This window comes from Apostichopus japonicus, chromosome 6, assembly GCF_037975245.1.
Source record: "Apostichopus japonicus isolate 1M-3 chromosome 6, ASM3797524v1, whole genome shotgun sequence".
Classification (NCBI taxonomy): domain Eukaryota; kingdom Metazoa; phylum Echinodermata; class Holothuroidea; order Aspidochirotida; family Stichopodidae; genus Apostichopus; species Apostichopus japonicus.
In genome coordinates this window covers 10,993,747-11,019,231 of record NC_092566.1, presented here as the reverse complement: position 1 = coordinate 11,019,231, position 25,485 = coordinate 10,993,747, and the positions used below count along the sequence as shown (strand labels likewise).

At 38.4% G+C, this 25,485-nt stretch overlaps 1 protein-coding gene across 1 annotated transcript; it reads right to left on the bottom strand.

Moving 5' to 3' along the window:
• Positions 1-4,814: 4,814 nt before the first annotated feature.
• LOC139968970 (SH2 domain-containing protein 4B-like) lies at positions 4,815-23,756 on the bottom strand. The gene is made up of 9 exons (XM_071973624.1): positions 23,414-23,756; positions 19,207-19,449; positions 14,502-14,658; positions 12,904-13,171; positions 11,435-11,597; positions 10,229-10,373; positions 8,067-8,200; positions 7,265-7,485; positions 4,815-6,722 (listed from the first exon to the last, which is right to left on the bottom strand). Exons 2-9 carry the CDS (start codon positions 19,376-19,378, stop codon positions 6,633-6,635), a joined length of 1,350 nt encoding a protein of 449 aa, XP_071829725.1. The 5' UTR covers positions 19,379-19,449; positions 23,414-23,756; the 3' UTR covers positions 4,815-6,632.
• Positions 23,757-25,485: the final 1,729 nt, after the last annotated feature.

The following is a 25,485-nucleotide window of genomic DNA, read 5'->3' as shown; positions in this document are numbered from 1 at the left end:
TACTAAGTTTAGTTATCTACAAGAAATACATGAATAAATCTGGGCAGAGAATCAAAAGCAGGAAATCAACAAATCATCATGTGTTATTATGCCTACTTAGATTGAGAGACTTTCACCTAGTTTGAATGGCTAAGGTGATGATGAAAGGCCATTTGTGTTATTATGCCTACTTAGATTGAGAGACATTTACCTAGTTTGAATGGCTAAGGTGATGATGAAAGGCCATTTGTGTTAGTATGCCTACTTTGATTGAGAGACTTTCACCTAGTTTGAATGGCTAAGGTAATGATGAAAGGCCATTTGTGTTATTATGCCTACTTTGATTGAAGGACTTTCACCTAGTTTGAATGGCTAAGGTGATGATGAAAGGCCATTTGTGTTATTATGCCTACTTAGATTGAGAGACTTTCACCTAGTTTGAATGGCTAAGGTAATGATGAAAGGCCATTTGTGTTATTATGCCTACTTTGATTGAAGGACTTTCACCTAGTTTGAATGGCTAAGGTGATGATGAAAGGCCATTTGTGTTATTATGCCTACTTAGATTGAGAGACTTTCACCTAGTTTGAATGGCTAAGGTAATGATGAAAGGCCATTTGTGTTATTATGCCTACTTAGATTGAGAGACATTTACCTAGTTTGAATGGTTAAGGTGATGATAAAAGGCCATTTGTGTTATTATGCCTACTTAGATTGAGAGACATTTACCTAGTTTGAATGGTTAAGGTGATGATGAAAGGCCATTTGTGTTATTATGCCTACTTAGATTGAGAGACTTTCACCTAGTTTGAATGGCTAAGGTAATGATGAAAGGCCATTTGTGTTATTATGCCTACTTAGATTGAGAGACTTTCACCTAGTTTGAATGGCTAAGGTAATGATGAAAGGCCATTTATGTTATTATGCCTACTTAGATTGAGAGACATTTACCTAGTTTGAATGGTTAAGGTGATGATGAAAGGCCATTTGTGTTATTATGCCTACTTAGATTGAGAGACATTTACCTAGTTTGAATGGTTAAGGTGATGATGAAAGGCCATTTGTGTTATTATGCCTACTTAGATTGAGAGACGTTCACCTAGTTTGAATGGTTAAGGTAATGATGAAAGGCCATTTGTGTTATTATGCCTACTTAGATTGAGAGACTTTCACCTAGTTTGAATGGCTAAGGTGATGATGAAAGGCCATTTATGTTATCATGCCTACTTAGATTGAGAGGCTTTCACCTAGTTTGAATGGCTAAGGTGATGATTAAAGGCCATTTGTGTTATCATGCCTACTTAGATTGAGAGGCTTTCACCTAGTTTGAATGGCTAAGGTGACGATGAAGGCCATTTGTGTTATTATGCCTACTTAGATTGAGAGACATTTACCTAGTTTGAATGGCTAAGGTAACGATGAAGGCCATTTGTGTTATTATGCCTACTTAGATTGAGAGACATTTACCTAGTTTGAATGGCTAAGGTAACGATGAAGGCCACTTGTGTTATTATGCCTACTTAGATTGAGAGACATTTACCTCGTTTGAATGGCTAAGGTAACGATGAAGGCCACTTGTGTTATTATGCCTACTTAGATTGAGAGACATTTACCTAGTTTGAATGGCTAAGGTAACGATGAAGGCCACTTGTGTTATTATGCCTACTTAGATTGAGAGACATTTACCTAGTTTGAATGGCTAAGGTAACGATGAAGGCCACTTGTGTTATTATGCCTACTTAGATTGAGAGACATTTACCTAGTTTGAATGGCTAAGGTAACGATGAAGGCCATTTGTGTTATTATGCCTACTTAGATTGAGAGACATTTACCTAGTTTGAATGGCTAAGGTAACGATGAAGGCCATTTGTGTTATTATGCCTACTTAGATTGAGAGACATTTACCTAGTTTGAATGGCTAAGGTAACGATGAAGGCCACTTGTGTTATTATGCCTACTTAGATTGAGAGACATTTACCTAGTTTGAATGGCTAAGGTAACGATCAAGGCCACTTGTGTTATTATGCCTACTTAGATTGAGAGACATTTACCTAGTTTGAATGGCTAAGGTAACGATGAAGGCCACTTGTGTTATTATGCCTACTTAGATTGAGAGACATTTACCTAGTTTGAATGGCTAAGGTAACGATGAAGGCCACTTGTGTTATTATGCCTACTTAGATTGAGAGACATTTACCTAGTTTGAATGGCTAAGGTAACGATGAAGGCCACTTGTGTTATTATGCCTACTTAGATTGAGAGACATTCACCTAGTTTGAATGGCTAAGGTAACGATGAAGGCCACTTGTGTTATTATGCCTACTTAGATTGAGAGACATTCACCTACTTTGAATGGCTAAGGTGATGATGAAAGACCATTTGTATTATTATGCCTACTTAGATTGAGAAACTTTCACCTAGTTTGAATGGCTAAGGTGATGATGAAGGCCATTTGTATTATTATGCCTACTTAGATTGAGAAACTTTCACCTAGTTTGAATGGTTAAGGTGATGATGAAGGCCATTTGTATTATTATGCCTACTTAGATTGAGAAACTTTCACCTAGTTTGAATGGTTAAGGTGATGATGAAGGCCATTTGTATTATTATGCCTACTTAGATTGAGAGACATTTACCTAGTTTGAATGGTTAAGGTGATGATGAAAGGCCACTTGTGTTATTATGCCTACTTAGATTGAGAGGCTTTCACCTAGTTTGAATGGTTAAGGTGATGATGAAAGGCCATTTGTGTTATTATGCCTACTTAGATTGAGAGGCTTTCACCTAGTTTGAATGGTTAAGGTGATGATGAAAGGCCATTTGTGTTATTATGCCTACTTTGATTGAGAGACTTTCACCTAGTTTGAAAGGCTAAGGTGATGATGAAAGGCCATTTGTGTTATTATGCCTACTTAGATTGAGAGGCTTTCACCTAGTTTGAAAGGCTAAGGTGATGATGAAAGGCCATTTGTGTTATTATGCCTACTTAGATTGAGAGACTTTCACCTAGTTTGAATGGTTAAGGTGATGATGAAAGGCCATTTGTGTTATTATGCCTACTTTGATTGAGAGGCTTTCACCTAGTTTGAAAGGCTAAGGTGATGATGAAAGGCCATTTTTGTTATTTTGCCTACTTAGATTGAGAGACTTTCACCTAGTTTGAATGGTTAAGGTGATGATGAAAGGCCATTTGTGTTATTATGCCTACTTTGATTGAGAGACTTTCACCTAGTTTGAAAGGCTAAGGTGATGATGAAAGGCCATTTTTGTTATTTTGCCTACTTAGATTGAGAGACTTTCACCTAGTTTGAAAGGCTAAGGTGATGATGAAAGGCCATTTGTGTTATTATGCCTACTTTGATTGAGAGACTTTCACCTAGTTTGAAAGGCTAAGGTGATGATGAAAGGCCATTTGTGTTATTATGCCTACTTTGATTGAGAGACTTTCACCTAGTTTGAAAGGCTAAGGTGATGATGAAAGGCCATTTGTGTTATTATGCCTACTTAGATTGAGAGACTTTCACCTAGTTTGAATGGCTAAGGTGATGATGAAAGGCCATTTGTGTTATTATGCCTACTTAGATTGAGAGACTTTCACCTAGTTTGAATGGCTAAGGTGATGATGAAAGGCCATTTGTGTTATTATGCATACTTAGATTGAGAGGCTTTCACCTAGTTTGAATGGTTAAGGTGATGATGAAAGGCCATTTGTGTTATTATGCCTACTTAGATTGAGAGACTTTCACGTAGTTTGAATGGTTAAGGTGATGATGAAAGGCCATTTGTGTTATTTTGCCTACTTTGATTGAGAGACTTTCACCTAGTTTGAAAGGCTAAAGTGATGATGAAAGGCCATTTGTGTTATTTTGCCTACTTAGATTGAGAGACTTTCACCTAGTTTGAAAGGCTAAGGTGATGATGAAAGGCCATTTGTGTTATTATGCCTACTTTGATTGAGAGACTTTCACCTAGTTTGAAAGGCTAAGGTGATGATGAAAGGCCATTTGTGTTATTATGCCTACTTAGATTGAGAGACTTTCACCTAGTTTGAATGGCTAAGGTGATGATGAAAGGCCATTTGTGTTATTATGCCTACTTAGATTGAGAGACTTTCACCTAGTTTGAATGGCTAAGGTGATGATGAAAGGCCATTTGTGTTATTATGCATACTTAGATTGAGAGACTTTCACCTAGTTTGAATGGTTAAGGTAATGATGAAAGGCCATTTGTGTTATTATGCCTACTTAGATTGAGAGACTTTCACCTAGTTTGAATGGTTAAGGTAATGATGAAAGGCCATTTGTGTTATTATGCCTACTTAGATTGAGAGACTTTCACCTAGTTTGAATGGCTAAGGTGATGATGAAAGGCCACTTGTGTTATTATGCCTACTTAGATTGAGAGACTTTCACCTAGTTTGAATGGCTAAGGTAATGATGAAAGGCCATTTGTGTTATTATGCCTACTTTGATTGAAGGACTTTCACCTAGTTTGAATGACTAAGGTAATGATGAAAGGCCATTTGTGTTATTATGCCTTCTTTGATTGAGAGACTTTCACCTAGTTTGAATGGTTAAGGTAATGATGAAAGGCCATTTGTGTAATTATGCCTACTTAGATTGAGAGACTTTCACCTATGGTTAAGGTGATGATGAAGACCAAGTGCTTTAATAATTGATCCCATCTCAAAAGTGTGTTTCCACAACTACAAATAATTTACGCCACTATATCATTTTTTCCCTCATTGGATCCTCCAAAGGAGATCATGCCACGAGTGGGCTGGAACAACAAACAACAAGTTTACAAAGAACACAGCCAAAAGTCATTTCGATGTCTTTGTGTGTAATAGTTACATGCACCCTTCTTATCAGATACAAGTGGTGCAAGGCAAGAAACAAGAAATTATGTCACGGTGATCTCTGATCATTGTGATCCACCAAGATTTTCATACTTCTTTTATTTTGGTCTGTAACTACGGATCTGATCTCCCTTGAAAGGAGGATCAAGATCTCTCGGGTTCGGATCTTGAATGCGAGAGCTTTCGCACTCCGAATGTTGATCTCGAGCAGATGACCAGATCCCCTGCTCTACATCTGGTTTGTAAGAATCAATAAGACAAAAATATGACAGACGTTTGATCCCTAGGTGATCCCAAATTGAAAGGGACTATAAATAAAGTGAGGCAAAATGAAGCTTCACTTGATGGTAGCAATATTCAGTGAAGACTGCTTTCTCTGTATAACTTTTGAACACAAACATTTCTTATAAGAGTATGAATACAATGCAAACAGATTTCCATAACAGTCAAAAATGAAAGAAAACAAAAACTTTTGAGGCCATTTTGACAAGTGGTACATAGTCCCATTCAAAAATCTCAAACCTCCCAATTAATAGCACCGAATATCTGAACCAAACATCTTGACCAGAAAGTTCACTGTTATATTAAAGAATAAATCCAAAATAGTTTTCTTTCAATGAAATGGTAAGCTCAACATGAACTTTACAGAACACCTTCCAACAAGAATCTTCCAACTTTCGTTCTGGTTTGCCTAAGAAAAATTGAATAGTTGCATTTAAATGCAATGTTTCATTGTCCATGAAAGGTTAGGTTTGCATGTGCCTGGCAAGCCCGGATGCTAACGTTTAAAATATGGCTTAAAAATGTTTCTTTCTACAGATAAGACTCTTTACATCGAGAAAAAACAAAATTTTTTTATACTAATTTGGTTGTTCAGAAGAAATGCAAGGCAAAAAGGTGGTATGTCAATCGAATTTTGGAAGTAAAAACTTGAGTCTAATTAGGCTAAAAAAAGGGAAGAAAAATTTTGTAGAAAATGAAACTTCAGTATATGCTTTGAGAAAATAACATCTATACAAGTGGACATTACTTAAATTTGTAAGCATAATTTTCATTGAAACCTACAAAAAAGGTACACTATGAAATATCCCAAAATGATATCACACTTGTAATTAGGAAATTTACTTTATTTCATTCAGGATTTTTTCAGGTTCTAAAACAAATTATTTTTATTCCCTTTTTATTACCAAAAAAAATAATATGTCAATATCTTTAGTAGCTCAAATGGCTGGAATCCAATATACAGCACCTTTTGATTGATAAAATTAAATTGAAAAATTTCACAAGAAAAGTATATGAAATGTTGTTTCCTACAAATAATCTGCTGCACTTTCGTATACCAAAAGTTTTGCCCAAACATAATGATCTTTTAACAAGCACCATTGGCCTCCATCTAAGGAGACTTTTAAACGACCTTATGACCTCAACTGGTGAAAATATGGTCAGAGTGTAGTAGAAGAAGAAAATTTAGATTTACATTCATTGTCTACTTGAAATAAAACAAAAATAGTGTTAGGCCTATGAAGAAAATTAAGACCTGGTTTATCTGAGGGACAGCTACTAGAACAAACTTACTACGTAATTCTTCGTGAGAGTGACGAGTGACAGGTAAGGATCTGGGTAAAGGTGGAATGGAGTTGTGAAAAGCAACAAGTTACTTTCAATTAACGAGATGAGGACAGAATTTGCATTTAATATGAGTTTAATGTATGAACTTGATACCCTTCGTGACAAAAGGTATCAAATTCTACACTGTTTGCATATCTCCTATCACTACTTGCTTCTCGATTCATCTTTACATGAGTTCCTGGTAGTCCGGTGGGCTCGTACTCTGTCCACAGCTGTCTGTCAGAATTTCTTGTCCCGTGAATGTTATCGGCCTCTCCTTTAAGAGAAATATAAAACATTATGTATATAGTAGCAGTGGTGGAGCGGTAGAGGGGCAGAGGTGGGGGGTGCAAGGGGGGGGGAATGGCAGGGGATGGTGTACAATCCTTCACTTAGTCTGAGTTTAATTTCTACTTGACATGAAAGAAATAAGTGTACATTGACAACTTATAAGAAAAGAAAATAAGCAACTTGAAAAGGAATATCAGACCATATATTAAATTTATCAAACCCAAAAACTCAAAAGACAAGGAATGAACATTTCAATTGTAAAACTCCACTGCCAATTTGGGAGTGGGCCTAATCTCCCCCCACCGCCCTCCTCCCCTCTAGTAAGTCATATTAAGAACAATAAATATTCCATGAAATTATAGCAACCTATTCTTTCTTCACAGCCTTCACCTCCCCCCACCCCCCTCTACCCCCTCCCATCCAAACTTTGCCTGATCCATCCGAAACCAACATGAATAGCCAAAGGGCTGAGTAGGCCGGGATTCTACTGTCAATTCTTCATAAATTATGGTAGAGTAAGGTACTCACTTTGTGATACTTGACAAGTTCTCCTAAAGATGTATGGCTAATCTGATCTGTACCAAAGAACTGATAGTTCACGCCCGTCGCATCTATAAGGAAGTGTTTGACCCTGCTATCGTCCTTGTATGAGAGGGCGTACCCCCAAACCTTCTCGCTGAGCCTCACAAGGAAACTACCAGACCTCTTGTCCTTCAGCAGAGTCCCTGCTTCGGTCCTATTGATACACCCTAGTCGAAAGAATGAAAACAGGGAAATGAGTGTCCAAGTCAGAAGATGTGATGTAGTGGAGGGACAGCAGGGGTAGAGGAGAGGGGAAGGGTAGACAGAGAGGTGTGGAGAGAGGGGAGGGTTGGAATGGGGTGGATTAGAAATGGTTAGGAAGAGGGTGGGGGGGTTGGAGTGAGGTAATTTCAAATGGAATGAAAAGGGATAAAAAGAAAGGGAACAAGAAAGGGAAAAAGACATTAGGAAATGATGAGGAGGGATAATTGTAAAATTACAAACTTTTTGAGTGGATAAGAGCAAACTTGATTATTAAACCAATGAGAACTTGAATCTTGAGTATTGTTTAGTTAGGTATTCCACCAATATCCATCTGACTTTGTTCCAGTGGCATGTTCACATGTCAGTTCCGACCCCCCAAAAAACACTGGGGCCCCTTAAGAACAAAAACTTAGCTCACCCTTGATTTGTTCCATGACAGGCTACCAATTAAATTGGAGTGTGTTTACTACCTTTATGCTTCTTTATATAGATGTCTCATGCTACTGAATGTTGTTCATCTATACTCCAAGACAATATTTCTTACCGTGAAACCAAACTTCTGGGATTTTGCTTCCTTTCTTAATTCCTGCACCCTTTGGGAACTGATCGTTTTTGTACCATGATATCACATCAGCTCTACAAGTCGGTTTCTTAGATAACGATGCGTTACTACTGGTTCTGTGAATGCAAGTTAAGGGAGATTTTGTTACAATTATTTTATGATTTTTTTTTTTTTTTAACAGCGATCTGCCTCAAACCTCACGCTGTAAGGGTTTGGCAATGCAAAAGCTGTTCACCTTCTCACTGTTTTAATTTTCAACTGCATGGAAGAGATCAATTTAAGAAATTTTTCACCAGAACAGGATTCAAACCAGTGAAAAAAAAAACCTGAGGGTTCACTAGTTTAAAACCCTATTCTAGCTCAAATTTGTTTCCTTCACTTTCACCTTATTATTTCCCCCGTCCGTTTTTTTTTCTTCTTTATATGATCTCATTTCATTTTAATGAATCTTAACATCATTTCCTGTGTAAGTGCTTTACACAAGATGAGGCAAATTAACACTGCAACCTTTTTCAAAGTATACGCTCAAACAGTCGTAGCCATAACTATACCTGACATAATATATTTTCACTTTTACTTTTACTATCTCTAATTCAGACTCCATTTAAAGGTAGTCTGTATTGGCCCTAAATTATAGCATATGCTATATAGTGCTAGAAGTTTTCAAGAAGTACTTTCCTGGAGGTCCTTACTCAGTCTCCAAATTGTTCTCAGACTTTCTAAATGAACCCACAAAGATGACTGAATATCCCAGGGAGGTAAATTTCATGCAAGGTGGTAATAAATACAGTTTTAAGAATTTTGACCAACAGTGACCATATTTGAATATCTGGCATATTTGAGGCCAATACAGCATACCTTTAAACTCACATCAAACTCTTTAGGCTGTTATTCACATTCTCTACTGTTTGCTCCATTTAATACTATATAACAGCACATCAATTAGACAAAGACCTCTTTAATATGCCTTTCAGGAATAGGTTACATTTTTGAAAGTGTTGTTGAATGATATGTACTTTTAAGCTCAACAGGGCTTTTTCTTATTTTCTAATTGAATAACTGCACTGAAATTGTGTACTCAATGATCAATTCTTGACAGCACCTAACTAGTCTTGTTGAAGGTGGGCAGGAAATTTCATGATCGTTCTTTGTGACCTTTGAAATAACTCAAATACAGTATCATGTATCACAGACTTGATACCAGAAAAAGGGAAACGAAAACTGGAAGTGGGAGGAGTGATGAGGGTCTAAGGGAATTGGAAGGGGCTAAGGAAAGGGGCGGGGACTAAGGTAATGGGAGGGAAGGGAAGGGGCAAAGTGAAAGGACCAAGTATCAAGGATCAACCAAGCTATTCTGTCAGAGTTTAATGATTTTGTTTTCCTCTCATAATTAGTTTCAACCTATACAAAAGATGACAGAGTTGTTGTACTTGAGGTTGACATGTTTACAATAAGCCAAGTCTCAAACACACCTAACCAACCTATAGTGGTTCCTCATTGCCTCTGGCAAGACACAGCTGAGATGTTTATCACATTTGGAGGTACTGTGGTGAACTTTATGTACCTTTATGCCCCCTTATGCAAATTAGACTTTATGTCACGTTAAGCCTCCAACTTCTATTGTTGTCGTCTGCTCAGCGATATGCACCGAGTAGCTTCTTCAACACATGCTGGTTAAAAACAGCAGTTCTACTAAGCGAGATTGAAGGGCTGTATTTTTCTACTGTCCTGGACTTTTGTCGTGCTTTGCGTTATTTGCTAATTTTTACCTGAATTTACTTGGTACGCACACAATATAGCACTTAACATTAATACCACCAAATTACCAGCAGTTTCATTACAATAATCGCGAACCAAAGCTACCCCCACATCCTACAATTGTTACAAGTTTACACGTCGTTTTACCTCACCGAGTAGTTGCACCAAAGCACCTGTGTACACAGTCGTATAGGCAGTGGCCACAATTGTTCCAACGTACGCGACAACCCAGAAAACAAACAACTACGTAGACTACACTTCGGGACAGTGTCCCGCTTTCATATTGTTGAGGGTCATACAACGTCTGTTGAGGAGTACGGTCGAGCAACAAAGAATTAAGAAAGGCTAGTTTGGGTTCAATTTGCTATCCCTTCGGTCCTACTCACTTATTTATTTTGGCATTCTTCTTGAGTAATTCATCTAGTTTTAGTCCATCCATGTCCTGGCTGTTACATCTGGATTTCCGTACCTCGTCCCTGGCCCTCTTGGCTACCCTAGCTCTCTCCTTGTCTGCCAACTTGATTTTCCTTACTGAATTTAAAAGAAGCATCAAATGTAAACAAATATATAATATTTGAGAGATTACAAAAAGTCAGATTCCCCACCAAAAAATCCTGCATGTGACAGACAAACATTAACTTCATTATTTGAGATTATAACAAATCAATTCTACCACAAAACTCCCTTTAAACCCTGAAATAAAATCTGTTCGAGACTTCTTCAAAGCATTCAGGAGATATTTGGACAAATTCTATGACAAAACTTATTTTGTTGAAAAAAGGAAAAATTCAAGCTTTATATTATTTCCCAATTTAGTGTTTAACATTTTCATTTTACATAAAATAATCCCCGCCCCCGCCCCTTAAGAAACAAAAGGGATTAAATATGACTATATACCAAGCATGTCCAACTATAATACCCTTCAGTAAATCAAACTACATTTAAGATTTAACATCACCCCCCCCCCCTCATGAAACAAAAGGGATCAAATATGACTATATAGCAGGCATGTCCAACTAAAAGTCTAACCCTTCAGTAAATCAAACTACATTTAAGATTAAACATCACCCCCCCCCTCCACCCCTACCCATCAGGAAACAAAAGGGATCAAATAGGACTATATAACAGGCATGTCCAATTATAAGTCTTACCCTTCAGTAAATCAAACTACATTTAACATTTAACATCATCCCCCCTCCACCCCTACCCATCAGAAAACAAAAGGGATCAAATATGACTATATAGCAGGCATGTCCAACTATAAGTCTTACCCTTCAGTAAATCAAACTACATTTAACATCACCCCCCCCCTCCACCCCTACCCATCAGGAAACAAAAGGGATCAAATATGACTATATAGCAGGCATGTCCAACTATAAGTCTTACCCTTCAGTAAATCAAACTACATTTAAGATTTAACATGATCACCCCCCACCCCTCGGGGCACAAAATGGATCAAATATGATTATATAGCAGGCATGTCCAACTATAAGTCTTATCGTTCAGTAATCAAACTACATTTACCCCCACTTACCCCCCTTACCCCCCCTTTACCCCTCACTGACCACAGCTGTATCTCTTAGTTTACTCACATTGAACTTGCCAAATTTGCTCCACTTTGTCTTTCTCGTTCTCTGCCATCCTAACCTGGTCCGCCCTGACCTCGCTCGCGGACATGTAGAGGTCCTCGGTTCGTTGTGATACCTGACGTTTAAGGTCCTCTTGGCTTTTTGCATATTCGTTTGCTCTTTTCTCCTGTTTTTTTTTTTTGTGGAGAAAAGAGACCACAATTTCACTCAAACAATACAAAAGAACAAAGATACATTTACTTGGGACACAATCATTTCTGCTGTTTGTCAAGAGCAACAAAATTAGATCAATTAGCAAATACTATTGCAGTATGATAGAGTTTTTCTTTCCAAATGTGTCACTTTAAACATAGTCGTAACTCCCACCTATAAGCACACAATATCTTCTACCTAAACTCACTGTTTATTTAGTGAATTTGAGCATTAAAACTATTAATATTTTGATAATATTATAGGTTCTGGGCGACATTCTATAATGTATCACTAATCTTACAGAGGTGATGGTATTATGCAATGATCAGGGTGCAATGTAACCAATGTTTGTAGAACGGGTAGAATGGAGTGCATTTATACAGTAGAGACAGGTATAGGGAGAGGTACAGGAAAGGTGACGTAAATGATCAATTCAAAGTTATCATGTTTTACATACTATATATGCCCTGAATAACCTTAAAACTAAGCTTCCACTTAAAAGATTCATAAAAATGGGGGGGGGGGGGTGGGGGGTGTTAGTGACTGTAAGAAATATATGCCACTAAATTGTACCAATTTTAGTAAAAACAGGTAAGAAAGGAGTGGAGCAACTCCCACCTGATTCGAACCGTATATATCTATCCTTGCAACACTTGAGTGGGATTTCAGAAAGATTAAAATCTCAGCAAATCAAACAATACATAGCTGACAATTAGTTGATTCAAAAGGAGGAAGTGGGCATCAGTCTTGTATAATTTAGAATAGTAAGCTGTACTTGTACTAAACATCAGTGGCATAGGAAGGTACTTTTGAGTGGTAGGGCTGAAGACTGATGGCCGGCCTGGGGGAGGGGTCTAAGGGAGGGCGTGTCCCCCACCTTTGGAAATTTTTTGCATTTCCAGGTGGCCTCAGATGCAATTTGGTGCAATATAGCACACTTCAACACCCACTCCATTTTTTGGTGCTCCAAATGAGATTTTTTTCTGCCAAAATGTTCTGAGCGCCAATGACGAATGTTGTTATCATTTATTGAAAAATGAAAAAGGGGTTTTCTGACTTGCGAAGCAGAGGGGGGGGCCGGAAACATACTTCCGCCCTCCCATATTTTTCACTGGGGGGCTGGCACCCCCCAGCCCCCCGGTTCCTACGCCCTTGATAACCACTACCCCCCTCCTCCACCATGGATATGTCCTCGTATCGGGGGAATTTTCGAAAGCAATATAAGAACCTGTAACAAGGTGCAAGCTCTTACTCATACCGGGGAGAAATTCTCCACTTACCCTTGCAGCTTTCAAGGCAATTTCTTTTTCTCTCAGTTCCTTCCCCTTCCTCTCTGCTTCCCGCCTCTGTTGCTCTAGTCGCTTCTCCTGCTCTTTAGCCAGATTTGCTTCTTTCAGCGATGCATATATCGCTGCTTCCTCTGCTTTCCTTCTCTTCTGTTCCAAGTCTCGTCTCACCTTGGCTAGTCTGTCCTCTTCCTCCTTCAGTCTCTTCCTCTTTGCTTCCTCCTCTGCTCTCAACTTTTTCTCTTGTTCTTCTTGTTGTTGCCTGATGACAATTAAATTACACAGAATTACTTACGTTTTTGTTAATACTCTTATTTCATTCATAAAAATATGATATCACAACACCGATCAAAAAGTGGTTTAACTATTCTGACCTGTTATCGATCCTAACAGAAACTTAACAAATGCATGGCAAATCATGAATGAAAATTTTTAATTGAAATTTGAATTTATTTGAAAATCACTGAGTTGCAGCAATGAGTCTCATGGTTCACACACAAAAAAATTGGTTTCTGTTTGATATCAGCCACATAACATTTTCCCACAATTTCCTCATACACGGTTACCAATGTTCCACTCACCTCCCCCCCCCAATCCCTTTAATCCCTTTTCCCACTTCCTTCCCACCCCACATCTCTACTTCCACATCCTCCCCTACCCCCATATCCTCCCATATCCTCCCCTACCCCCATATCCTCCCTATCCCACATCTTCCCCTACTCTCCACATCCTTTCCTACCCTCCACATCCTCTCCTATCCCACATCCTCTCCTATCCTCCACATCCTCTCCTACCCTCTACATCCTCTCCTACCCTCCAATCCTCTGCTACCCCTCCAATCCTCTGCTACCCTCCAATCCTCTGCTACACTCCAATCCTCTGCTACCCTCCAGACCACATCCTCTCCTATCCTCCACATCTCCCTACCCCACATCTCCCTACCCCACATCTCCCTACCCCACATCTCCCTACCCCACATCTCCCTACCCCACATCTCCCTACCCCCACATCTCCCTACCCCCACATCTCCCTAACCCCACATCTCCCTACCCCACATCTCCCTACCCCACATCTCCCTACCCCCACATCTCCCTACCCCACATCTCCCTACCCCCACATCTCCTTACCCCCACATCTCCCTACCCCCACATCTCCTTACCCCCACATCTCCTTACCCCCACATCTCCCTACCCCCACATCTCCCTACCCCCACATCTCCTTACCCCCACATCTCCTTACCCCCACATCTCCCTACCCCCACATCTCCCTACCCCCACATCTCCCTACCCCACATCTCCCTACCCCACATCTCCCTACCCCACATCTCCCTACCCCCACATCTCCTTACCCCCACATCTCCCTACCCCCACATCTCCCTACCCCCACATCTCCTTACCCCCACATCTCCTTACCCCCACATCTCCCTACCCCCACATCTCCCTACCCCCACATCTCCCTACCCCACATCTCCCTACCCCACATCTCCTTACCCCCACATCTCCCTACCCCACATCTCCCTACCCCACATCTCCTTACCCCCACATCTCCCTGCCCCCAGTCAATACACAAGTCAACACCCATGGATACTTTACCTTTGTATCCTGAGTTCCTCTTCTGCCAACCTGTTTGCTTCCAGCCTCCTAGAATTCTCAAGAAGTTCCTCGTATGGTCTATCATTGCGGTGGTCCCCCATTACCCATACCCAGATGTCCCCATCAGCTCCGTGCTTCCAGTTGATTTTCTTGTGGGCTGTTTTAAACAAAACATATGCAGACAGTATTTTCTCATTTAGTCCTAAATTCTGGAAAGGATTTCCTCTCACATATTGGAACAGGGCTGTAAGTGGCTATAGATATATTCACTGTACTGTACGTTATCAGCGCATAGTTATCTGTATATTCGAATGAAGCTTATAAATGCTGTGAAAGACTTGATTCATTGTCCCTATCATATATCCTGCAAGATTAAACCTGCCTTTTAAAATGCCTCCCACAAGTATTCTACCCCACACCCAGCCCTCCCTCCCCAACCTGTCCCACCCCCCCCCCCCCCGCCCCCACTTCTCTTCTCATTTAAAAAAAAATTATTATTGTTCTAAGCATGTATGTTCTCCGCAAACAAATATATATCTATAGAATATTTTCCATCATATGTACAGCAAAGATGTTTGTTAAAGCAGCATTTTGCGCCCTTTCCTATGGGAGAACTGTATGCGATTAAAATCAATGTGTAATTTGTCGGAGGACACTTTTCTCATTATCTGCAAATGTCCTTAATTACTCGCCAATTAACGCTTTTGGCAGGGAAAAAACTTGGCTAATATCTTAGTTTGCTGTTTTGTGATTGATATATGTAAAAAACTAGATGGACTTGTCAAAAAAGTGGAAAAGGCGACAAAACGCAAAATGCTGTTTTAAGCTTATGTCCATTCAAGGAAAATGACACAGACTCTGCGAAACACAATCTTGACAGAAATGAAAGCGTGGTCAAACCCAGATTAGGGAGCTAGGTTACTATCATCAAGTAAACACGGGTATTAACTGTCAATTCTGGGGAACAAAACGCATGATTTATTGCACATTAAATGTAAACAATTATTAATTCTTTAAATAAACAAAAAAACCTCTAAGCAAGCTAGAATGGGGGTGCTGTGTACTGTACTTCTGAATATCAAAGTCATTTTTAATGACAATGGAGCAAACAACTGTAGGGTTATATATTTCCACATGAGCAGTAAGATTTACAGACTTTAAAACTGAGGCCGAAGTTCCCCAATTACCACAGCTAACTTCCTTGTTTCAACAAGTATAATTTACTGTACCTCTATGGTAGTTATTACTACTGTATATAGTAATTATAGCTAGACTGGCTGTTTCTAACTTATTAATACCCTTTCAGATCAGTTTTTTAAGTTGATTAATACATTTTAAGTGCATTGTCGCTATACAATTGTCAAATCGCAACCATCTAGCTTGTTTAAGCATGACAGGTCCGGTTTCACTTCATGATTTGTAATGAAAGTCGAAACTGTTGAATTTTGATTTTTTTTCTTTTTTTAACATACTGTTTACAAGGGAGTATTAAAGTGCTAATTAAATGAAAGTGCCTGTCAGACTGATGAAATTTGTTGCTACTATGGAATCCAACTCATTTATTATTGTACAAACTTTGCTTTTGTATATAATATCATCCTTCATTTTGTGTAACAAACTCTTCAGCAGGTGTACTATGTACAGTACATACAGTACAGTATGTATATGTCTAGTCTGATCAATTAAAACAAATTTATCATTCTTTGTGATCATCATGCTTAAAATAATTCATGCTAAAACAAACCAAATATGACAGGATATTCAATTATATGTCATAGTATTCAATTAACACCTACGCACCGGTGAATGAGGTGTTTTTGTTAGCTCATTATTAACACATTTGTAAAAACATTAGTCTATATAATGTGTACATTTTACCTTGTTACTGACTGACACAGGTCGTCAGGAAAAGTTTATGTATGCGTTCTATCTACATACAAGTACAGTTTTGCCAGATCAAATATTGACAAAAATCACAAAATAAATTTATCGAATGTGTCATGGCATGTTCACAACGGTGATAAGACAAAGGGTTATTGAGAACAGATAACAATGGGGAAACTGTGTGGAGGTGGTTGAGTAATCCAGGGTTAAAAGCCCCAGTGATTAGGTAGAGGCTGATTATGGGGTATATTTTATAGAGGGAAACCTGTGATGGTAGTACAAACCGAATTTGTTTTCTATTTATGTTTGTGATATCAACATACATGTTTTACATTTGAAAATGTGCACTAACATATATCACTGCCATAACAGTTTTACCTCGGGCATATTAATAGGCTCTTGCGGTAGATCGCGGGAAACTTGAGCTGTGCAAGTGACTTTTCCACGTCTGTTTCCTTGGCTAGGCTTGGCGAATTGATTACGTAACACGCAGGCTAACGTTCCCGACTAATAACCTCGAAAGGTGAAGAAGTGAGCAGTGGCGAAATATGAACGGCAGTCTTACTGACTTAAGGGCAGATTGTTAAATGATTTTCTGAAAATTCCCTTTTATTACAAATGATTCTTGTTTAATTTGCATATTCTGGAATAGCCTATACTGTTTATGCTGAATAAATTAAAAATATTTGTCAATAAGTCAATAAAAATGAGTGGGTGAAAAATGAATCTGTTATGGCACCTAGGCAAATTTTATGCAAGAATTAGTAATTAAGTTGCAACACACACATATATGCAAAGATGTTACACAGGGTTTTGTACAAGCTTAGAAACAAGCAAGGACACAAACCAGTACTTTGTATTAAAATGGGAACATGTATAAACTTGAAACGTGCTATGATAAAGAGCTAGGTTATTGTCTGTTGTGCAGCACCACAATGTTAGAGAAGTTTACAGGTAAATTTGCTTGGACCTTAAAAAAAAATAGTCTAAAGTTGAATTTTGCATAAATATTTAAACTTTCATAAATTTATGATTATAAGACAGTTGACAATACTATGCATGCTAACTATCAAAACTACAGTATTTATGCATCTTTGAGAGTATTGCAGCAGCAGTCTTGTACAGACTACTTATGTCTACAGGTAACATGATTTTTCAATATCTAAATACTGTACCTAATAATTTCATTTCCTTCTAAAGTCACAAGTCCTTTTAAACAGTTCTTATTTATAATGTCTGCTATTGATACCAGGCCTGATTGATACAGTATATTAGTTCCTGAATCAATCAGTTCTTATTCTCGACAAAATGAGGGCTGTACATGACTGTGCATAAAAAGTACAACAAACAGACAGATGGTAATTACATACAATGAATGCCTCATGAATGCCACACTCACTTTGTAAGGGATAGAGTCTGGACAAGAAAACTTAACTTCATTAAGTCTGTGACCATATCATCAGGATACAACTTAAAGGCAGTGAAGACTCACGCACAAAGAAACGTCTGATGCCGGTAATCTGACCTAGTTTCGTATGAGGTGTAACAGAAGTGTAAGGCACCACCATTGATCCCAGAAAATACACACACAGCTTGCTACGGTCGGTAATTAGACACTGGTGTACAGTAATACATGCAGCTACTGTCAATACCCACAACACAGTATATACGAACGATACAGCGATGGACATCTCAGGTCCAGCTAAAGATAACAAAGTATCACATTTCATTACTGTCTGCATTTTGTAGCGACAAGAAGAAAACTTCACTTGCAAGCAACGGAAAGTGAACTTTTTTCAGAGGGCGACACACGGTTTGGTGCGAGTCTTCAATGCCTTTAATGGATTTGGTGATGTATTGACAGTAAATAATAACAATCAACAGTTGTTTTCCAGTAACTTACAAAGTACAGCATCACAGATTTCCTCCAATGACTATATACAGTAGCCTACTGTATGTCATGTACAGCAGGGTTTCCCTAACTTTATCCCCCAACGAACCCCCTGTGGATGTCAGAGTTGTCCACGAACCCCCAACTTTTCGAGACTCGATCTGAGTCATTATTATACTGTAATAACCAAAACAGTGCTTTGTAAACAATCAAGTTAATAGTGTAATATTGTAATGAAAAAAAAACAAGAGATAAAAAATATTTATTTGGAAACTTCAAGATCAGATCACGAACTGTATTACGCATCAATCACCCATCACACACGTTGAGACGGATGCTCCTGTTTTTTATCACATGCACGGTACTGTACTACTATGGCAACATACTGTATGCGAAAAGAGTTTGTCGATAGGTACGACTTTTGTACGTATTACTAAATTATATGATATCAGATTTTAGTTCAACAGAAAGTACTCTAGTTTTGACTTTCAGAAACATCTCACGAACCCCCTGGGATGGACTCACGCACCCCTGGGGGTTCATGCACCCCAGTTAGGGAACCTCTGATGTACAGTAACTATAGCATATATACAGTAGCCTATATTCTTCACATGCATGCTGTTGTACTCAGACAAAAAATGATAACCTATACTTACAGTGTACTATATGTCAGGCATGACAATTACCTACTTTCACCCTCTCACCACAATGAATATATATCTTCTACTCTGCTCAGGTTCTAAACCAAAGTTTAATGAATATTTACATATTTACATATTCAGTAGATAACCTAGGACCTATGTATACTTACAGTTTCTCCTTTGCAGTATGTTGGGTGTAACGTTGCATTTACCTCCACCCTCAGACTTAAATTACTATTCAAATCATTACTCATTTGCACAATTAACTACTCTTATGAACTACACTCACATTTTTTCTTAGACGGTGATTGTGGTTTCTTCTCCTCTCTCTCCGACCACTCCATATACCTTCTTATTTGCTCCTCTCTCATCTTGTAGTAGAGTACCTGCGTCTGTTCCTCGCTCAGCTCTGCCAGGACCTCTGGATCGATGTACATATCGTCCAAAATCTGCTGCAACATCTTGATACAGTCTCCTCAACTCTGTCTCCAAAAAAATGTGATGGTTCGAAAAGAAAGTGTTCCAAATCCAACTGAAATCCAGGAAAAACAAAGAAAAAATTAATTAATTAATAAAAATAATTAATAAAAATTAATATCAAGAAAGGCACAAAACTATGAGGATATTGAGCTCCTAAATGTTTAACCCATTGATGTCCCAGATACTGCACACAGGATTATTACAAAACCGGATTATTATATATATTTTGTTCTGGTACGCTTGGAATATATTTACTTCAAATGTCCTACATTGAATTGAATTTCATGAAAACAGTAATAGCTCAATACATTACAAGCAATCCAATGTTTCCATATTCTGGGACTACTAGATATTAAGACTATATCGCTTGCAGAAATTCACCCATTTTAATTATACATATACTTACTGCATGAAACACTTTGCCCTAATTTAAAAGTACAGTCGATTCCTTGTTGGTACTGTATGTCATCGATTGGTGTGTAATAAAGCTAAACTAAGGACAACTGTAATACACAAAGGCACTGTTGCATGCCAAATAAGACAATTGATCTTTCAAAAGGTTGTCCAAAACAGTACAATTTATATAGATACAATAAATAAACTGGAGGGAACTTCCCCTGCCTGTCAACAATAACTTTATTGTTCAAAGGAACAGGAATCAACATGGTATATGAAATCACAGAACTGCAATATTTAACTACTGTAAGTTACATGTACAGAAAATACAGTCTGACACAGCCATGGAAAATCTGCACATGTACAGTACATATGGCACATGTATGTATACAAAACTACATAATATGCAATTACCAGGGTTAACTCTGTGATACTAGCCTCCGCTGGCGCTACTTTGCGTATCAGTATTATATGTATTTATACTGTATTGTAGAGGTATTTCTGATACTCCACTAGTACTAATCAAACATTGACAACTTTCAACTCTGTTGAACTTTGAACTTTCATCACAAAGTCAACCCTGAAACACACACCATGACATGGCATTGCAGCGATGGTACTAGTTCTGAGAAATTTTACCAAAATGCAAACTTTGCTTCAATATTAGAGAGCTGTGCAAACAAATACAACTGAGTAATGGAGGTCGCTTACATTATTTCATAACATCTATTTTATGATGCTTTTCAATAGAAAATGAGATCATAGTAAGAAAATACGGTGTATATACTGTACTGTACATTTACATACACATTAATGATATGTCAATTTTAAGGGTCAGTGTGAAAGGAAAAGAAGTCATGGAAGATTGATTGTAAACACAAATGGCCATGCTTTACAATATTACAGAATACAGTCATTTGCACTGTAAGTTGTGATAATAAGCTGTATGATCAAATCGAGGCAAAGGAAAGGTTCAAACTTTGTGGTCATAGTCTGCCACATTTTAACAGGGAATTTATGCTACTCTGACTATCACCTGGACTGATAGAGTATTGACCCCTTCATATGGCTACTAGCATTTCTGAGAGCACCGCCAAGCTTTGACTATAATGTACTATATTTTGTAAGGTCTAGCCATTTTTTTTTTTTTTTTGGTAGGCTAGGTAGATTAGAATGCGTGTATATTGAATAGAGACAGCTCAGAGCGTAGTGAATCAAAGAAAAACGTAACATCTTTGATGTGTTTATCTACATTATAAACGCTCAAATTTGTCAGGTATAGTCTATAGTTTTGGCTGAATCATTGTTGCGACTCATAAGTAAATAAAAAGGGAAGTTGTTGTCATGCAGAAATTGTTGTTTGCTTCTATATTGATATACTGTACAGTGTAAAGTTATATATCATTACCAAATTGACAGTCAGGCTATAAATGACAACAGCAGATGGCTTCAATAATTTCTGTGACTCTTTAGTAAAATTATATTGAATCATGAACTTTAAATTATCGCTTCCACATGGTACTGTACATTCACCCAAGCGATCTGCTTCATTCAAGTACAATGTCCTCTCCATCAAGTTTTCAGTATGTTGTAAGTTATATAATTGTAGGTATAAAACTTGGATAACCATGCAACAGTTCTGCCTTATCAAATCAATAATTGGTTGGGATTAAATCTGACAATGTTACAGGGAATTAGTGCTCAGGAATATTTGATTGGCGGGCAGGTTTGTGCGGTAGTGTGATCCACGTCCTGGGGAGGGGTCTAAGGGGTGGAGATGTCTCCCCATCCCCTTTGTGTAAAATTTTTGCAAGTATGCTTGGATGGCAAATGGTGCTATATTTGTGTCCTATTCTGGAGCTTACTTCTGTGCCAAGTATTCTCCCATATATTGGTAATTAATGGTAAAAGTTGTTATATTAATCATCAAAAATAGTACTCGGCCAAAATGTTTAAGATACTGTTTGTGCTGGTCGGCATTCAGAATTGCTGGATGCAGCCGCTCGCCCGGCGTGAGCACATCCCTGTATGAACTGTACTGAACTGACTGAACTGTAACTGAATGTAAACTATAACCACAAATGGTGGCATTTATAAGCATGTGTTTAATTAATGTTAAAGTTGTTGCTTAAACAATTCTGTAATTATAATCATCAAAATGGATGTTACCACAGGGATGTGACAAGGGGGGATGAATAGATGGAAGGAGAGTGGGGGTAGGGGGGAGGGGTGCACTTGGGCAATTAAGCTTGGTGCTGGTCTAATTGTTGTCCCCTTCAACCTGTGTTGTCTAAAACTGCATTACTAAAGGTACTCCTGTTAGCAATCCTTAACTCATGTGAGCATGAGTATGAGCATATATATGGGGAATTCCTAATGAGAAAAAATTAACCAAGTGTTGACTTATTTAAACATTTACTCCTGTGGACATATGTCCTGGAACTGATCATAGCAGCTATGGCATATTTTATTCCCAGATATTTTGTTGTGAATTTTAGTCGTAAAACTAAGTATCATATCTCCCATACGTGTACCACTTGAGTCCCTTCATGCGTTCATGCATGCACTGTCCCCTTGTCGTCAATTTAAAATTAAGGAAGTAAATTTACACTTGTTCAATACCCTGTGCCAGTCACTAGTATGGACACTTGATAGTTAATAAAAATGAAAGAAAAATAAACAGAGGCCTCATGCATATATTGTATATATATAGTACACACAGACTTTCAGAGTATAATCAACACAACTTGCCTGTACGTACAAACTGCATCTACTGTATGGTATTATGTATACTGTATGTACTATGTAAATTTAATGTACGCATGGCGAGTTGTTAGTGCACATACCTTACATTTTGAACTGACAAACTTATGCATTATAGAATGTAGCACTTGCTTTTGTTTGGACAGTATAATTTTATGACAATCTGTCTGGCAATTTTTCGATCTAACTCTGATTCATATGCAACATACAGTCACAAGACGGAATGCATCTAAAATTCATGTGGGCAATCTCCAGGGAGTTACAAATACTATCCTGTATAAATACTGTCCTATATGCAACAAAACACAATGAGCTCAGCTACCATATAAAGTACCTGGAGTCTGGATATAGTCCTATAAGAGGATGAGTTTACCATATTGATTAGCAAAATTGGCTTTGCTCAGTGAAATATATAGGCTACATTCAGAGAATTGCTTTAAATTGCAAGTTTCAAGCTGCTCTGACATTGCAATGGTATGGTCAAATAGTGAAATATACCCAGGTGAGATGTACAAGTAATTACATACCATTGGGTCAAATGGCTGTATAATTGGCACTAACAATACATTAGGCCTATAGTACCAAACCTATGCTTGTAAGTTGTACTCATAATATTGTAAACAGTGGCCCATCCTATCTTCATGAACTAGGCTATATATTCTAATGAACACTAGGCAGAGTTCAGAATACTTTTAAGCACCAACTGCCACTTATAGAACAGTAAATATCTCTGAGCAATATGCGGCTAGGTACCAGCCTTATGGTGAACTAGTACTTGAAGTTGCATACCTAACAAGTAACATATTAGTAACTTACTATTTACTAAGATTTACATGTGCACAATAATATAAACTTACGGTTAGGCTACTCTTCTTGGCAGGTCCGTGGGCCGAGCCAATACCACTATTATAAGTCACCATCAATTTATTCAACGATCTCTCAGTCACTCTCGCTGAAACTGAATCAGACGTCTTTGTTTTGCTTTACTCTGAATTCATCGCATTCAACAGTCGTTGAGATATTTAGAATTAGTCACTAAACTAGCTGAACTTCTAATAACAAATACCACAGCGACCCAATTGCATAGCACAATGCGGACTTTGATCCACTGTAAATCGCAATTGGATACAAACAGAGCCAGCTAACAGAGGAAACTGCCATCCAAACAACTTATTTACAGATCCCGGAAATAACCATACGTGTGCAACACAAACGAAGGCAGATATACAAGTGCATTTACATAGAAACTTCCGTCTGATTACCACAGGCTCGAAATCCTGAAAGTGCATGGGGTGGAACAACAAACACGAACCTGGTGATTTACCGGTCACCGCAAATCATGCGTGACCCCGTGAAGACGCTTTGAGATCAGAAACTTTTATAAAAAGAATGTACGTCATTGGTTCTTGGAACAATCGCGAGGACTGTAATTCTGCGAAGGTGGCTTGTATTTCTGGAGTACATGGCAGTATGGTAGTACGTAGCATACATGACGGCGAGTGGGTCGGGGTGTGGTTTAGTGGTGGGATCTGCTTGTGGGTACAGGCGCGTAGCCAGGAATTTGCCAAGGGAGGGGCGAAACTGTAGATTCGGCATTGAAAACTATCTAAGCGTTGCGCCACTATGGTTGGCGCGAAGCGTACAAGAAAATTTTGGCTTAGAATGCCTCCCAGATCGCTGGAAAAGGCACTTCCCAGGCCTTGTAAGTTGCATCTTAGCATTTTCTCTTTTGAAAATACTAGCGATATCATAAAAACATTAAAAAAAATAAAATTATGCTCAAGGGGGGGGGCGGCTGCCCCCTTCGCCCCCCCCCCCCTTGGCTACGCGCCTGTGTGGGTATGATCAGGGAGTTGTTCCATAACAACTCCCTGGTATGATAGTGTAAGATGCTATGATTCGGGAGGGGTTGAGAATGCCCGGAACAGTAGGTTCAGGTAGGGGATCGAAGGTTGGGTAATGAGTTAGGGAATCCCGCAGTTTCGGATCGAGGGATATGGTGGTTCCAGGGACAAGGGTCCGTCGAGTGATAGATTTCGAGGGCCGTCTACTGCACACAATTACACAGGTAATTACACATCTCCTGTTTTATGCATTTCAATCGTTTTTAAGAAGATTTGTGTAACTTTCTTTCTAGCCTGTCTAGCATTTGGCGCGCCATCTTACTTTAGGCAATGACAGAAATTTCCTTTATAAATTCTCATGGAGTTTCTCCAGGATCTTGTCATCATGAAAGTTGGAAGTGTTTAGTCAACATGTTTGGCAAACCTCAAGTCGCTAATGACATACGAATTTTAATAAAGTCACCAATAAAAGACGGAGCTATAATTGACTGTAAAAATGTGAAATGAAAAGTCTCTAAAACCATTCACCCCAGTGTTTTTCAGCGTCAGTACCCACTTAAAAAGCCCTGAATTATACCTCTCTTTCGTTTGACTTTACAGAGGAAAAGCCTCCCCTCCCCCCCCCCCAACCCCACATCTCAATCTGAGCTCCGTCCCTGCATATCTCTAACAATTTCCTGACGCAACTTAATTATCTGCCGAGGCATAAATTTAATGCTATTGTAAATACGCATGCAATAGTAATGGAAACGTAGCATTACATGATTTTGCGACACTGGTGCCTGCTCCACGGAACATTGCTGCGATTTGAAGAAGCAATTATTGCTTAAACAAAGTTCAAAATACTATTTAATCTGTGTTTTATCAACGTGTCCCGGAAATATGTTTGGCAAACTTTGATACCTGGCGAAAGATTTATATCTTTCATAAACCATATATATATATATATATATAGGCCTATAATTTAGTATGATATAGCTTATTTATAGGACATTATAATCAGTTCATGATCGGGTCATTGCCAAATTCCTAGCCTATATCTTTCTTTAAAAAAAGTTTTTTTTTTGGTCATTTAACTGTTTAGC